The sequence below is a fragment of the Diadema antillarum genome, unplaced genomic scaffold (assembly GCF_040938485.1).
Source record: "Diadema antillarum isolate AM-2024a unplaced genomic scaffold, OU_Dant_1.0 seq00001003_RagTag, whole genome shotgun sequence".
NCBI lineage: Eukaryota > Metazoa > Echinodermata > Echinoidea > Diadematoida > Diadematidae > Diadema > Diadema antillarum.
The window spans coordinates 296,675-315,336 of NW_027271841.1; the positions used below are offsets into that span (position 1 = coordinate 296,675).

The 18,662-nt window shown below is 37.7% G+C and overlaps 1 protein-coding gene across 1 annotated transcript in view; it reads right to left on the minus strand.

The window, feature by feature from the left end:
* LOC139742490 (myc box-dependent-interacting protein 1-like) overlaps positions 1-18,662 on the minus strand; it is a 50,594-nt gene that overhangs the window by 20,884 nt on the left and 11,048 nt on the right. The window contains exons 2-3 of the mRNA XM_071653027.1: positions 13,484-13,619; positions 3,651-3,745 (exon numbers count right to left, since the gene is read on the minus strand). Of these exons, the coding sequence (XP_071509128.1) occupies positions 3,651-3,745; positions 13,484-13,619 (231 nt within the window). The remainder of the gene's footprint in view (positions 1-3,650; positions 3,746-13,483; positions 13,620-18,662) is intronic.

An 18,662-nucleotide genomic window follows, 5' to 3' on the forward strand; every position in this document is an offset into this window, starting at 1 on the left:
GAGAGTGTACACTTGGGAAAAAAAAAAATCCCAAGAACAGAGATAATAACTGACATGCGTCAGAGTGAATCACAATCCATTCATCCCAGGTTTTGCTTAGTAGTCAGTCAGTCACGCACAAGAGCAATAGAAACTAAATCTCGAAAGCACCTCCTACCAATCCAAAACTTTCCTATGTCCAACATTACAGCATGCACATATATGCTGTAAATGCCTTACACACAGGCAAACATAAATCCATATTTCTACTCAATACAATGTGTAGGACATTAACATAATGTTGAGAGTTTGAACCCACAACAATTACTGCACAGAAGGATATAGAGAATGACATTTTTTCCTGTTTATCCCCATTTCTTAAATTGTAAGATATGTGCACATAAGTCATGATACAATAATTATCTGTGTGTCTACCACATGGACTTTGCAATGACAACAAATGCATTCATTCTTGCCCCAGTGAATTCATGTCACTATCAGACTGCAAGCTTTTGACGACTCTCAACCACCTCTTCATCTATTGTCATACACTAACAATAGGCAAGGATCTGACATGAAATCTGATACTGTACTTGTAAGGAAAGATAGCGCTCTTTTCTTTAGCTTGTATCCCACTCCTTGCAGTTCTCAAAATAGGCTGACTGTTGCCTCCAGCTCCCGTTAAAAGCACCGCTTGGGAAATATTTTTAATGTGAAAAATCAGAGTTGCCTGATTCTACATGTTACAAGCGTGTCTCACATTGTGAAAAACTGGAGCTATCCAAAATGCTATGGTTTAAACTAAATGCTACCTAATTTCAAACACTTTCCAAACTTCAAATGTTACCTTTGGAACTTTGGTATTCCCACTATATTGTCAATCAAATATGCATCATTGCAAACTTTGCAAGTCAGACCCTTGTTTCTGGTTCCCCTGGCCAGTGGGGCTCTGCCAAATGAAAACATCATACAGAAGCTCTTAAGTTGTTTTGTCAGACCTCTTCTTAAACCAGAACCTGAATGAGATTTACTGGAAAGATATAGTTTACAAGATACTTTGATAGAGCCCTGCCAAATGTATCCACAATGTACAACACATTGAAATGACGGATCTCACTATCTGCAAAAATGGCAGTTAACTGGTGTAGAACTATTTGTTGGATGCTTTAATTGTGACACAACGCTAGCATCAAACCTTCACGATGTGCATACTGTCGTATTTCACTGTCACTGTACATTCATTTTCCAAAGATTTACTGGAATGATTAACAGCAGGATGCATTGCTATGTCAGTCGCTACTGACTTATTGCTAGTTAGGGCAAGCTCAACAATGAGCTACGTCAGTAGGCAAATGATGTCAATGGAAGCATCATACAGAAGCTGATGTTAAGGGCAAAAAAAAAAATCATTGTATTGGCGTAACCCGCCCGACCCTAAAAAAAAACCCGACCCTGAACTTACAAAAACAAAAGAAGGAAATACATTGTTTTTACCGAGAAAGAGCGGGTTTGCGAATTATCAAAAACAACAACAACAACAACAGCTGGTGTCGGAAAATGGCCGCACAGTACAGCGTGTCGGCGACCGGCAAGTCCGGTTCAAAGATTTTATTTAATATTATTCGGAGAATCGATCTGTCTGTGGCGCTGGGTGATTTAGCCCAGGAATTTGTTCATTCGTATTCTGACCGGTATGTCGTGACGGCTTTTAAACCGGTGATATAACAAACTTTGGATGCAACAGACCCTCTCTATCGAATGGGGTTTTGTTAAATATGAGTTTTACACGTAAAATACAGGTAGCAAAAAAAGAAAGAAAAAAAATCCACCCGCCTGACCCTATTTGAAAATCTCATGTTACGCCAATACATTTTTTTTTTTTTTTGCCTAATGGAAACATCATACAGAAGCTGTTTAATTGTTTTAATAGCTTCTTTGAAGGTTAACAGGGAAGTGTGCCAATAATGCAAGTAGTGATGCAAAATACCCTATTGTAAACAGACTTTTAATGACCACGGCAATGAGGTCAAACTATGATCCACTTAAAGAGAGAGGTTATCAGATCTTACTTTCCTTGACAAGTCACTAACTTCTGTAACATAACCTTTATCCATCACCCCATAAAAAAAAGATAAACACAAATAATTAATTATGATATTAGTACTGAGCTTACATACACAAAGGGGTTTTTAATTCTTGTGCAACTCTTTTCAGTGGTATGAATGACTCAATTACCTTTTGTATGATTTATTCCTTCCCTAATCATGACACCTTGACAAAATACAAGTGGGAATTTCTTTGTTGATTTTTTTTTTCTCTTTTTCTTTGTTTGCTTTTTGTGGAGAGTATATGTCAGTGCGTACCTTCGAAACAACTGTCATGGAGTTTTGGAATGAATCCTAGCCCAGATATTTCATCCAGGCCAGGAAAGATGTGTCATTCATGTATAAATAGCTCATTTTTTGTTCTTCATTGCTTTTTTCCCTCTCCTCTTTCTACTCTCTTCCACTAAAATCCTCCCACCCAAAGGATTTAACTGTTCAGCCCTACCTACAATGTAGCCTAGATTGCAGGCACAACACAGTAACCACAAGAACAACCACACTGGAGGACTGCATCACAACTGCATTACAGACATGACTCCCAATGCCAGAGATGCGTCCAGTCTGATACTGGACTTTGAACTACTGTGACTCATAATTGGGTCGGACACATAGGTATCACTAATAATTTCTGAATTTTACGTAAAGTGGATGGGGATTCGTGTTTGTCTCTACCTCCAGAGCTTATCAGAACAGCATTTCACTGCACTCATTTCATATATGTTTACATAATAAGAAGTAAGGCATCTGTTGTGGGTACTAAGAGTGTCATGTCAACATGTGCTCATATGCACTGCTGGCATGACTTCTTACAGATTAAATATGAATTGCAACATAAATAAAGTTGCTAACCTGATGAAAGAAAAAACAACAAACAAACAAACAGAACCCAACTAGCAAATAATGAAATTCACTGCCATTAGACAGAGATTTGAGAAAAAGATGAATTATTGATACACATTTTGAAGCCTAGTAATCATAAATATTCTCTTTCTTTAGTGCACCCTGCACAGAATGTGTACAATGTAGATTCTGCACAATCATATACAAGTCTGCAGATTACAGGTCAAGACAAACAAGTGGTAAAATTTCTTTAGAAATTATAAATTACTACATGTTCTTTCACAGGTGTTGTGCCCTTTGTCAGCCAACAGGTGTGAGTAGTACAATACTTTTCTCTCCTCTAGCCATATGGGGAAACTGACAGTCTTCTGAGCTCTTACTATCAATAATTAAGTGAATGATGCACAAATTCCCTTCTAGTATCAACTGTCTGACGAGGTCTGTGAACTAACATCTGGAAAAAAAACCCACCATCTCAACTTATATTCTATTGGTTATTTCACTGATGATATCATTAAGACACTCTTTTCATTTTCGTGCACCTTCCAAACGCTCATTTATTAAGAATACCATACCAATAGCTTACAGTGTGTGAAATACTTGGTACCATGGTAATGGTTATGTATGGTTATTTCAGTGTGCATCCGTGCAGCCATGTGGCCTTAGCGTTTTAATGGTGTGTGGGCAGAAAAACATAGGAAACCCAAAAGGGGGACGGGGTGTTACCTCTCTGATGTTGGCCAACTGTTCCTGCCCCTGCCATTCTGATTCATAGGTGGATTCCATCGCCTCATACAGTGCCCTGCTCGCCTGACTCATGGCTGCAGAGAAGTGAATAAGATTATCAAAAGCAGGAAAGAGGCAAAGAGGCAGACAGACAGACAGAGAGACAGACAGATGGGCAAACAGGGACAGAGATAAGCAGTGGGGAGTGGGAGAGAGAAACAGAAAAAAAAAATCAAGCGATTAAAGCAGAGGGTGAGGGTGAGGGAAAGTAAAAACAGAGGACAAAACAAGAGGCTTATTAAAGGTGCAATAAATGCAGGGCATTCAAAACAGAAGAGGGTGCAACCACACATACAAAGGTGAATCAAGTTGTAAAGCATATAAAGATGGCAATTGCAAATCCAGAGAGAACATGTGATGTTGAAAAGACAGAAGGTAAGATGAGGAAGCCCATGATAACAGAAGTTATGAATACAAGTACATGGGAGTTTCAGAAAATAGATTGAAAGGCCAGAAGGTGAAGATGACAGAAAATATGAATAAATCAATGTGTGATGCAGAGACCATGATGATGTAATTCATCAGTACGCAAAGGTTGGATGTGGGAATTAAATTCAGTTCAAGAGAAAAATGACAACAAACATAAACAGGAGAGCCAGTGGAGATAGATGTCAGCAAAAGAAGGAGATGAGATAAGTAATAATAAAATTTTAGGAGGAAACGGGATAAGGAGAGACACACAAGGAATACATACATAAGAGAGAGGGATGAAAAAGGGAAACGAGAGAGAGAAAATTAATCACATTACTAAATCACCCTGATAGCTTAAAAGGTCACAACAAGTATTGAATCCCCCTAAAAACATTAAGAGTGAACACATGATAAGCACCCTGTAATGTAAACCTGTCATAAAATCAAAGTGTAACATTACCCGCAACATACACACACAGTAGGAACATTCTTGAAACAATGGATATATTCTATGTAAACAATCCTATAATACCTTCTGATAACACTATTACACTACCATGGAGCTGGAGCTGGGAATATTCAAACAACACCAGCAAGGACAGTGTACACAATATCTGACACTCAAACCATGTTAATGGAACATTTGGGAGAAATTATCAGTTTCATTCTTTTCATTTCAAAAACTTAAATTCAAGGTAAAGACTTGAACCCATCACTTGACACGATGTGATGTGTTTTTTCAGATGCCGATTAATTGAATCTACACGCTCTACACTGCAGTTCACACTTACAGCAATGTATATAAAAACCAGTCACAGAGGTAGAACAAGCAGGCCAGCAGGAAAGATAAAGAGAAGTTTTACACTTGCAAATACACTTTAATATTTATGGGCATGTTTCTTTTTTAACTTGTTTTAAATCAGAGTTACAAAGTGTTAAAAACCTGAAATTTGTCTCTTTGCTGATACCATTATTCTATTACATTGTGGGCACATACAACATTCCATACAAGAGCTGCATATCACAGTCTTCACGGCCTGTCAATCAATTACAATCTCACTTAGCATGCAAGAGTACTTCACCCAGTGAAAGTTAACAGAAGGTCAGGCTAACCTCCACCTTCTTATAATCATGCTTCGGAGGTCAAACCATTCAGCTTGCAAACCATGACTGTACAAACATCCATTTGAGAAATGATTCTAATTTAATTAATATTTCTAAGGACAAGACTTCAAATTTGTTTCTACAATATACGTTAATACATGATTCCTTTTGCAAGTCTGAAATCCTTGAAGACAACAGCAAACAAATGACATACACTAGCTTCCAGCAGTCAGCAAACCTGGCTACATCAATCAAATGGTAATTACACGAGTGATTATTCCTCCTGACCCACTGTAACAAGGTGCTATCACTTTAACTAGCAAGCCTGCATGTGCGCACACACACACACACACACACACACACACACACACACACACACACTACATATCAAGTGAGCACAGAACTGCTCTACTCACTATCAGTTTACTGCAATACTTGGACAAGGCTTGCCCACCAGACAGCATCTTCCATTTGAGCATCTTCTTCACTTGATACGCTATATTGCTACTGTACATTTCAAGCAGCTGCACGCCCAATTGAAATTGCTTCATCAATTTTATTCTCGACACAGATTTGTTTTGGAGCACTTAGCCAAGGCAATTTTAATGATTATGCAGCTGACTCCTGCAATACCACAAAGTCCTCAACAGGACCAGCTGTACAGCACTGTATTCTTTTCTTTTGTCAAAATTTTGTTATCACCAAACTAATTGAGTATATAAATACAAATGTGAACAATAATTTTGAGATCTATGTGAATTTTTACTTAACTGTAACAAAATCTAATTATAATCATGCTTGTTATCACAGGGTGCACTGTATGCTACCTTGGTAAACATCAACTTCTTTAATTTATCTGTGATATCATACATTTTTTTGTTTTGTGCTTACATACCTGTACAGCTAAAGCTAATGTTATTTTTGAAGCCATGTCACTGAAGTTGTATAATAGACCTGTAGGCACATCAAGTGTCACAGTGACCACCTGTGTAGAATGGTTACCATTCTACAATGACTACCACACTGCCGCTGCAGCAAAAAGCCATTCATTAATTTTCACACATATTAAGGTATTTGCCTTTATATGTGAACAGTGCCACCACCACGAAGCTTTGGATCAAATTCTAACCACAAGCATCAGCCAACTCTAGTTTCAATGGCTACATGCACAAGATACATGTACATGTATGTGGTATACAATATGACACCTACTTTTAAGAGCACTACATACAAAATATTAGGCCGACTACAGTATGACATGGGGTCAGACACTTAGATGTAAAGAACTTTCAGTAGCTGTCATCAAATGGGTTTAGATTTAAACTAATGCAATTCTATAAAAATTTGAGAAATGTGTGCACCTGAATGAATGAATACATGTATGCACATAGCTGGATGCAATGATATTTAGAGCAACCATACAAATTTAATTCACTGTTTACTGTGTGGTTTGAAGTCTATGCATTAATTCAATTGTAGTGGTGTACACTGTACCATGAGGTCTGATTAGAGTCAAAATGGAAGTTACAACTGTGCAGAAAGGTCATCCCTCTAGCAGGGCCAGTTTTGAGGTTTCCAGTGAGTAAACTTTCTGTGGGATACAGGAAGAATGTGCTGCTGGTAACACAGTCTCCATCACTATAGATGACTATGTACATTTAGCACACTACATACAATCTCTACATCCACTCACCATTTGCATGATTATATTCTTCAATGTATGATCCCTGGATTCACCATTTGCATATCATACAATGTAAATCCATTGTATGATTATTGGGCAAGGCAAATTTCACAGCATAGAACTTCACTTTAAATGTTTTTCTTTTCTTTTCTTTCTTCTTCTTTTGTTACTGTTAATATGCTGGTTTTGTTAATGTTATTGTGTTTTCTAGTCTTTTTGTACGAGTAGCACCAGTGCGCTTAGAAACGCCAGTATGAAGTGCCATATAAATGCAATTATTATTATTATTATTAATATGACGTCAGGTATATTTTACTTGTTTATGCACCTAATGAAAAGAAATTTCACCTATTCACGATGATGATAACATATAAAACAAAAGTCAAGCCTGCACCCTCCTGGAAAGCAAATTTCATTACTTTTCTGCTTAATTCTTCTACATTCTTCAAGTACAGCTTTTTAAAAAATCTTTTGATAGATAAATACATTAGATTAGCACCTGGACATGTCCAGTAAGGTAACTTTTATTTTTATTTTATCCATCTTTGCGTAATTCTATTCACACATCACTGCGTCTTTACAATCATGGGTTCAAAATGAACAAGGAAAAGTAGAAATTACGCGGTGCGTAACATATGTCCCCGCCGGAAGTAGCATTTTGTAACAAAATGTGCAATATAGGTAAAAAATCAAGGTCAAAGGTCAAAGAAGTCAAAGGTCAAAATTCTGTGTAGAAGTTTTGAAGCCCTCACCTAGTGCCATCACATAAAGCAAATGGAATCGAAATTGGGTTAGAAATGGTGAAGGAGTAGCATTTTGTAGCCAATGTACAATATAGGTCAAAAATCAAGGTCAAAGGTCAAAGAAGACAAAGGTCAAAATTCTGTGTAGAAGTTTTGAAGCCCTCACCTAGTGCTATCACATAAAGCAAACGGAATCGAAATCGGGTTAGAAATGGCGAAGGAGTAGCATTCTGTAGCAAAATGCACAATATAGGTCAAAAATCAAGGTCAAAGGTCAAAGAAGTCAAAGGTCAAAATTCTGTGTAGAAGTTTTGAAGCCCTCAACTAGTGCCATCACATAAAGCAAACGGAATCGAAATCGGGTTAGAAATGGCGAAGGAGTAGCATTTCGTAGCAAAATGTACAATATAGGTCAAAAATCAAGGTCAAAGGTCAAAGAAGTCAAAGGTCAAAATTCTGTGTAGAAGTTTTGAAGCCCTCACCTAGTGCCATCACATAAAGCAAACGGAATCGAAATCGGGTTAGAAATGGCGAAGGAGTAGCATTTTGTAGCAAAATGTACAATATAGGTCAAAAAATCAAGGTCAAAGGTCAAAGAAGTCAAAGGTCAAAATTCTGTGTAGAAGTTTTGAAGCCCTCACCTAGTGCCATCACATAAAGCAAACGGAATCGAAATCGGGTTAGAAATGGCGAAGGAGTAGCATTTTGTAGCAAAATGTACAATATAGGTCAAAGGTCAAGGTCAAAGGTCACGACTGAAATTCTGTGTAGAAGTTTCAAAGCTCCCATGTAGTGCTATCATATAAAGCAAACAGAATCAAAATTGGCTCATAAATGACAGAGAAGTAGCAAATTGAAGATTTTGATCACACACGGACGCACACACGGACACACGGACACACGGACGGACGGACGGACACACGGACGGACGGACACACGGACACACACACGTACGGAGCCCGTTTCATAGTCCCCTGCTCGAACTCGTTCGGCGGGGACAATAAAACAGTTATGCCTCTATTATATCTTGAACCTCCTTGGTCCTGCCAATTCTCCATGGAGGAAAGATCTACAATCTTACAATACATATGTATGTTTTGAAGGTTATATATTATCAGTATGATTTGTCTTAATTAGCCCAAGGCGATTTTTTTTTTTAAGGACTTTTGACAATGATAGCAGATTTAATAACATGGATTGCAGGATTAAATGACAACTTGAGTCATTCTAAACTCGTTCGATTTAAAGGACATGATATGCTATAAGATGCACTGTCTGTGCACTACAATAGGAGTGTGTGTCTCATTGTGTAAACAGGACAATATCAAGACTGTTATCACAATAATTTGATCTAAGATAAATGGTGTTTGCTTTGTAGATGACGAGGCATGTTTCCACATGCCTACTCAGAATTTTTTTCTTTCCTATTTATAAGGGAATACTCCTTGTCATATCTACTTGTTAACTATAGGGTATGGACATTTTTTTTTTCATTTAAAAAATACACATACCATATTATAACAGGAGTTAGAGAAAAGACAGATTGAAGATTTTTTTAATAGGATATTATACAATTGTAGCACTACGTGTAGCTTCACTTAAATGCTTTAAATGTTTACTGGATGTTGTAAGCAGTCGTACAACATGTAACTCCATTAAATTCTATATGAAGATCATTACTGATATTACAGTAACTCTGACAGCAATTTTCGTTGTGTGACGGTGATCCACGCACAATGGAGCATGTTTTATACTACATAGTGGAATTCACCGAAACAGATCAAATAGACATAATGTCATCCCTATGGATGAGCAGTGACAAGAAGAAATGCCAGTTGCCTCCATTATTAAGGGTACACAGGCCATGCAAGCTGCAAAGCAGCATGAACACCAAATGACATATGGCTTTGGTTCAGTGTGGTCGTCCAAAAGAATGGGAGAGCTGACCCCCTGCAAGATATGACCACGATGACAGTTCAGAGGAAGACTACAATGCATTAGCCTTTTAAAGGGAAGAGATTGCCAAAAGTGCCTGCATTTCTAGCCATTCCAAGCTCGTCAACTCCTACCACCTCGACCACTCACCAGAATCCAACAACTCCATTGCCACTCACCAGAATCCAACAACCCCTACGACCTCCACTGCCACTCAACAGAACCAACTCATTTGGCACAGACTTGGCTAATCAATCTCTGTAATCCAACATCATCAACAAGATGTTGGTGGAAATCAAGAAACAAGTGCACAAAATGCATGAAGGGTACACCTGAAGGAGTACTAAGGATGAGGATGACAACTTCAAGCTTCCATGCACTTCCAAGGAGGAGATTCTGCCTCTGGAAGACAAGTTGCTGGATGGATATAGGAAGAAGTTGGCAGTATTCCTGGGTGCCTAACGTGGGACCACTCACAAGATTTCAGTAAACAGGATCCTCTGGAGAACCTTCAGCAACTAGTTTGCTACCCAACTGAACTGGAAGGGGAAGGGCAACAAATTTGGAATCGGTTCATTCACACAAGTGTGAAAGTGGTTCGAAATGCACTAAACCATCCACCAGAAGCTATTAAAGATTCAGACTCTAACTAAATATAACTATGGATCAAGAGCTGATGGAAATTGGGCCATTCCACACAAGAGTGTATATAAAAGTGATCCAAAGACCAAGGTCAGAAACAGTCAAGAAGAAGAAGAAAAAAAATATATATATAGGACAGTTCAATGGAGGTCATTACGTAGTAAAATTATTTGCCATCACAGATATAGTAAAGATAATTTCTAAGTTGGAGAGCTGTGTGAAGGATGACATTTAAAATCACATCCTAAACTAAACATTAAAGTCATGATATGTATGGTACTTTCAGGATTGAAATTTGGACATTTAAAATCACATCCTAACTACATCCTAAACACACATACACATTTCAGACATCAACGACAGCACTCATAATATCATCAGGACATCTTGACCATTATGTACAATGTACACAAACCATGGAAAAAAATATCCTTTCATGACTAAATCATTTGTCTGTCCACTTCGCAACATCCCGACTTTTAGGTCTGCACAAATATGTGCTGCATGTTTCATTCAGAAAACTCCGTCACACGTAAGCAGTCATCCCTACATACAATGTATCTGGAATAATGTAATCCTATTAATGCCCATTGTATCACAACGACCTTGGTGTGGTAAAGTTGCTTTGTTTCCTTTGATAGGTTGTGACATATTAATACAATGGCTTTTGGGAGTGGGGGATAAGGAATATTTTTAAAATTCTACTGAAATAGTTCAGCATATTAAGGGAAATTCTGCCCTGAAAGTATCTACTTGTTAACAATAGGGTATGCACATTTTTTTTCCATTAAAAAAAATACACACACCATATTATCACAGGAGTTAGAGAAAAGACAGATTGAAATTTTTTTTTTATAGGATTTACATAGCACTAGCTTCACTTAAATGCTTTAAATGTTTGCTGGATGTTGTAAGCAGTCTTAACTCCATTAAATTCTATATGAAGATCAACTCTGACAGCAATTTTCTTTGTGTGACGGTGACCCACACACGTTAGAGCATGTCTTCATACTACATTGTGGACTTCATGGAAACTGATGAAATAGATATTGTGTCATCCCTATGGATGAGCAGTGACAAGAAGAAATGCCAGTTGCCTCCATTATTAAGGGTACACAGGCCAAGCAAGCTGCAAAGCAGCATGAAAACCAAATGACATATGGTTTTGGTTCAGTGATGCTGCAAAGCAGCATGAAAACCAAATGACATATTGATGGCTTTGGTTCAGTGTGGTCATCCAAAAGAATGGGAGAGCTGACCCCTGCAAGATATGACCCCGAAGACAGTTCGGAGAAAGACGAAAATGCATCAGCCTTCTAAAAGGGAAGAGACTGCCGAAGGTGCCTGCATTACCAGCTAATCCAGACCCATCAACTCCTACAATGTACCACCTCGACCATGTGCCAGAAGAATCTGGGCAAAAACCCCTACTACGTACCTCCACCGCCACTTATTCAGACCCAACTCATTTGGCACCAGAAACAGCTAATCAACCTCTGTAATCCAACATCATCAACAAGATGTTGGTGGGAATCAAGCAACAAGTGCATCAAAAAATGCCCTTGAAGCAAAGGATTGGAAATGCATGAAGGGTATACCTGAAGGAGTACTAAGGAGGAGGATGACAACTTCAAGCTTCCAAGCACCTCCAAGGAGGAGATTCTACTTCTGGGGAAGACAAGTTGCTGGATGTGGTCTATAGGAAGAAGTTGGCAGTATTCCTGGGTGCCTTACGTGGGACGACTCACAGAATTACAGTGAACAGGATCCTCTGGAGAACCTTCAGCAACCAGTTTGCTACCCAGCTGAACTGGAACCTTTGGAGAAAGGCAACAAATTTTGAATCGGTTCTTTCACGCTTGTGAAAGTGGTTTGCAATGCACTAAATCAACCACCAGAAGCTATTAGAGATTCAGACTCAAACTATACATCCATATGGAACAAGAGCAGATGGAAATTGGACCATTCCATTCAAAAGTCCATATAAAAGTGATCTAAAGACCCAGGTCAGAAACAGTCAAGAAAAAAAAAAAAATATAAAGGACAGTTCAATGGTAGTTATAGTAAATATTTATTTGCCATCATAGATATGATAAAGATAATTTCAAGTCAGAAAGCTGTGTAGGGTGACAGCTAAAATCACATCCTAACCATTTAAGTCATGATTTTATATATATTTTATATGTACAAATTATCATTTACAGGAATGAAATTTGGACATTCAAAATCACATCCTAAACACAAATCCTAAACACACAAGGTTTATGTAAACTAATTAAACAACCTGAGTGTATTGCTTGAGGGAAGAACATTTAGTATACATGGGTCTTTAAAATGAACAGGAATGCAACGCGTAACTATTTGTCATTTTTTAACAGATAACCATTGAAAAAACGATTGTCAGGATGTTACGCCATCCATCCTTTGCTGTGTGTCAAAAGGACAGCTAGTCATGTGGAGCTGATTAACACCGTCATAACATTGACATTTCAGACATCAATGATAGCACTCCCAATATCATCAAGACATCTTGACCGCTACGTACAAAAACCATGGAAATAATACCCCTTCATGACTAAATCATTCGTCTGTCCACTTCGCAACATTCCGACTTTTGGGTCTGCACAAATATGTGCTGCATGCTTCATTCAGAAAACTCTGTCACACTTAAGCATTCACCCCTACATATCTGGTAATCCTATAAATTGCCATTGTATCACAATGATCTTCCTGTGGTAAAGTTGCTTTGTCTCCTCTGATAGGTTGTGTGACTTATTAACACAATGTTGTTGTTGGTTTGTTTGATTTTTTTTTTTTTGGGGGGGGGGGGGAGGGGGATAAGGAATATTTCCAAAATTCTACAGAAATAGCTCAGCACATTAAGGGAAATTCCGTCCTGAAAGTAAAAATGAAAAATCAGATTTTCCCCAAAATTTTCACTGATGTGCTTATCTCATTTTTCTGTTTTCATACAAAGTAACATTCAGTGTAATATCAGGAAGGACTTTCCCTTTAAGAAGCAAAAACAGGGTTATTCCTACCATTCAAGCATAACATCCATGTCAGAGCCTACTTCATGAAGAATGCAAAGCAGGACACACACAATGCACAGGGACTACTATATATATGTGGTGATATGCAAGTAAAAATGTGATTATCATAATTTTTTTAATCAACACTATGCTACTTTTGCTCTTTCTCAGTGATATGATGTGAATTATATTTCTCATGATTTACTACAGTATCTCACAAACCTCTGACACATGTGACATAGTTCTTCAGCTCCTTGTACAGCTTGTTTGCAGCAGCCTGTTGGTTGGTGAAATTCTGGACGTAGTGTTCAAACAACTCATCCCGCGTCTCGTCCGCTTTGCCAAGTTTCTGTAAAACCTATGTCAGAAAAGAAAGGAAGATCAGCAAACTTGAGTTAAAACATGCTGATCAGGACATTCTTTGCTACATTTGCACAGTATACATGTGGCAAATTTCACACTTGCAAACTCCATGGTACTAGAATTTTGCAACAGCTTATGGCAGACTTCAGGGAACCATAAATCACAGTGCAACAGCTGAGATATATTTCAAGCAAACAATGTGTCTTCGCTCAAAAAAAAAATCATATTAAACTAGATATATCGCTACGGCTACTGATATGCCTCCGCCATAATGCATGGTTCTCCTAATAGGTCTATAGTACAATGTCTTGACAATGTGTGATGACAGTTTCACACAATTGGCAAAATATTAAAATGACAGGTTTGACACAAATGTGCTGAAAGTTCACTTTCCTAGAACTAGGTTCAATTGGATGAATGATTAAAATGTCAGAGTGCAGGTATTTGGGGAACTGATGATTTTTACTTGACTTTTGACCCTTTTATAAGTTTATGCATTGAGTAATTTTCAAGGTATTGAGAAAAAGTATAATTTCAGTATCAAATGGGAAAATAGCATTATCTAAACCTGGCCTTTGACCTTTGACCTCACAGTTCCAAAGAGAATCACTGTTAGGTTGAACATGCATTTTATATGTAAGTTTCATGATGATACCTTGAGTTACTTTCGAGATATGGGGGAAAAAGTGCAATTTAGCACTTTCACTTGACCTTTTACCTTTTGACCTTTGACCTTTTGGCAAGAAACTTCCCCAAAAATATATATTGGGTAATACATGCCATACATCAAGTTTTAAAAAAAAAACCTTCAGGCATATTGCATTTTAAGGAAAGTAGTGATATTTTGAGGAGTTGACCTTGACCTTTGACCCCCCTGACCTTTGACCCATGTCCCCCAACTTCCCTAGATAATCACTGCCCACCGGTACAAGCATATATACTAAGTTCCATGAAGATACCTTGAAACATTTGCGAGATATGGAGAAAAACATGAAATTTCAATTTTTTTTTCTTCAAATAACCTATGACCTTTGACCTTTGACCCTGTGACCCTAAAATCCACACAAAGTATTATCCCCCAAGGATATACCCTCATACCAAGTTTGATGTAAAACCACCACACGGTTCTTGAGATATCGACAAAAACAAAACGGGACGGACGGACGTACAGACGGACGTACGGACGTACGGACGGACGGACGGACGGACGGACGACCCGAAAACATAATGCCTCCGGCCACTTCGTTGCGGAGGCATAAAAAATATTGAAACACTTAAATTTTCAAGTTTTCTTTTGCCAAAATACACACACACACACACACACACACACACACAAAAGAAAAACATCGAAAACAAAAAACACATTATGCTTATAAATAACTTTTTTCTACATTGACTCATCTCGAAAATTATAACCTGTGAGTCATTTCCTAGTTCCTTATTTACAAAACTGACACTATATTCTAAAGAAATATACATTATAAGTTTCACTTTCAAAAGTGTTCGCTTATGATTGGGCTACTGTTCTACAAAGAATGTGAAATATGATATCATTACTTTATTCAGCAAATGCACTATAATTTCACATGCAAATACTAACAGATGGAGACAATGTACTTCCACCATGATAAAATCAGAATGTAGGTGGGATGAGGTATCATCAAAGAAATGATTTTCTTACAGCTCTTCCATTGTACTTTCTCTTTGTTTTGTCTATGTTGTTGTGAAATCAGGTTCCTTTCAAAATCAGACAAGTGCCACATACTGCATACACTCTTGGGGTGGTACAGTATGTACATATGACAGTTAAAGTACACTGTACATTGTTCTTCTCCATTCTCTTATTATATACCATACTGTATCCTTTTGACAAGTGACATGGTCTAAAGTGGAGAAGAGAAGTGGTTTTACTCAAGTTTCACTGTGTCGTTCTGGTTCATGAGCAATATAAGAGTAGGCCTGTAGTTAGACAAGAGACACAGCACAAGTGGGCAGTATCCTCCAATCCAAGCTATTTTTAAGTATAATCATACAGATTGAGTCACAAAGGCACATGACAAGTATAGTACCATAGAGACATTAGTTAGCATTGTGCTCGAAATTCTTTCCAGCATTAAAAGGTATCACATATCTCCACTGCAGCATATACTGTATTAGTGTCACAGATGGGATGTATTACAATGTAGTTTCAATATTGAAAGGGGAACAAAATCCAGTGCATTTACAATGTACTTAGTGGTTTTTTTTTTCACATTTGGAGAGCGCCCCTCACCTATCAGATCCATTAATCTAAGTACATGTATTAGCTTTCATTAGCCAATAGCAAGAAATTACGCACCTTACATTTATGTGTATGCATTATGCAAAAACAGGATGGTACATGTAGATAAACGATGGCTGGCAGACTGTTATTGACAGTAACCTTGACATGAACCCATAAAGGATAAGAACCTACCAGACTGAGAGGAAATATCTAATTCATCCCTCACTGAATTCAAATTGGGGTAAATGACGGGTGCTGCTATTAAACCAGCATGTGTACCTCGAATGTGCCCAAGCAAGTCAATGGGACCAAGTACTGCTACTGTACACACATATTATACACGTAAGAGTACCAACCATCACTAACAATGAAAATGTGACTGGAAGAAGTTACAGTTGAACATTTCCTCAATCACTTACAATTGTGAATGAATTTGTGAACATTTCAAAACAGAAAATGATCATGTACATGTGTATCTCATTGTGACACACCTCCAGTGTAAACTGCAAATAGAGCCACAGAAAACTATTTACTCCAATCAATTGTTTCTGGTGGTCCTAACCAATGTAGAATTTATTATCTTATCACACAACCACAAATATGTTTACTTAAAACTTCAAAGTGTGAGAGATTTGGGAGGGGAAAAAAATTCATACAGCAAGCTATCTATTTGTGCAGATAAAACTGTAGCTATTAATTGTCTAGACAAGGGAAATGACACATAGATTTGTACAATAGCTTTTTAGTACACAATGTGAATGTCTGTGTCCAAAGTTCATAAAGTTGGACAAGAGGGAAGTCACCAACACTAAAAGATAAACTTGCTAGAGTTTCTAACAAAAAGGGGAAAAGCTACACTGTGTAGACTGACTGGATTTGTTCACATGTAGGGCCTAAGGAATGCAGAAGGTAGAGCCTACACAATATCAAGGTTCAGAGATGTACAGTGTAATTTTAAACAAAGGACATCAATCACTGCACCTCCTCAGTATGACATCAACTGCCAACAAGTTACAAGCCCTCAAACTGTAATCTTACAAGTGGAATTCAGTGTCCACATGAACCCAATGCTAAATGTAAATGTATTACAGTGCACTCCTGTTACAACGACCACGGTTATAACGAAATTTCGTTATAACGAAGTAAATCTTCTGGTCCCAAAATTATCACCATTAAAGTCTATGGTACAAAATTCACTTATAATGAACACGGTTATAGCGAAATTTCCGTTATAACGAAGTCTTTTCCGTGCGCCACAGACAAAGAAAAACAAAAGAAATGTGCTCCGTTATCTAACGAAATGCGAATTGCTTTCGAAAATACGTAGCGGAACAAGCATTTATAGCGTCTCTGCATGGGTGAACAGGGGTCGCACTTAACTTTTTTTTAAAACTAGCCAGGCGGACTACTTAGAATCAATTTTAACACTGAAGCAATATTTTGGCAAGCCAGACGGACTAGTAACTTCAGAATTTTATGATTTTTAGCTAGTCGTTTTAGGTGGCCAATGGCCAGCGGACCATCGCCAATTTCGAACCCTGGTGAACGCTTGACACGACTGTGTGTTCGCTCCTTGTGTCACGCACAGTTTCTGAGGGGAACTTGCGTTTATTATTGTAATACAGTTGTCCCATCACATTTCACATACATGTAGCTTTCCAGTGTATCATGAGTATTCAGCAAACAGAATATGATATATGTACGTGGTTTATCAATTATTCCTTGTTTTCGTTATATATTGTATTTGTTCGGTTATAACGAAATTTCGTTATAACGAAAGAAAACTGCCGGTCCCGAGCATTTCGTTATAACGGGAGTGCACTGTACATCATATCATTTACAGCTGTAAAAAACCGAGTGGCTTGCACTGCACTTTCTTCACTCGTTATTCTCACTACACATCAGAAACCATCTCTTAGAATCATAATCTCCTAAAAATTCTCAGAAAAACAGATAACCATAAAATAAATCAGACATACTGAGGCTACATTCATCAAGCTAAAAGAATTCAAAAATAATCCCTTTAACTTCAGCATGCATTTCACAAACTTTACAGCAATGTCACACATCGTATCACCTTTCAAATTCAATTACAGTAATATTTCAAACCTGAATTACAAAACTACATATTTGGCAAATTGTAGAGATCATTTCCAGATAGGACACAAAGTTTCACAATTCATATACTATACACTCTGTCGAAGTTTTAAATGCTGGATTAGATTGACACATGATACTGGAGTATAAATATATGATACTCTATCCTAATTTGTGACAGCAGGCTGACTTTGTGATGTACAATTATAGCTAATACCCACTTAATAATCCAACAAAGACATTCAGGACTGAAAATAATTACAAGATTTCTGATGTCAAATGTAGGTCTAAAAGAAATACCTACAAGTTGTACACTTACACTTACACTGTACACTAAATACTATGTACAAAGAAGATGGACAGGAAAATAAATGCATACCAACAACTGCATGTACAGTTGTACATTTTACACACTTGTATATTGTGTAGATGCAATAATGGGTCTAGTAACTGTTTTGCTAACGAGTGCTGGCACTGTGTACGCTTTACACAGTATTTGCCCAGAAAGAACTGATGACATACTAATTGAATAATCAGTGTAATTATCAACCGACTAGTACGCAGTGCTCTGTGGGAGTGCATTACAATTGTACATGTAACCTTGCATCAATATGCGCTTTTTGTCTGCTTTTGATACAATGTTAATGTCCTCCCCTTTATATGGAAAGGACATTTCAA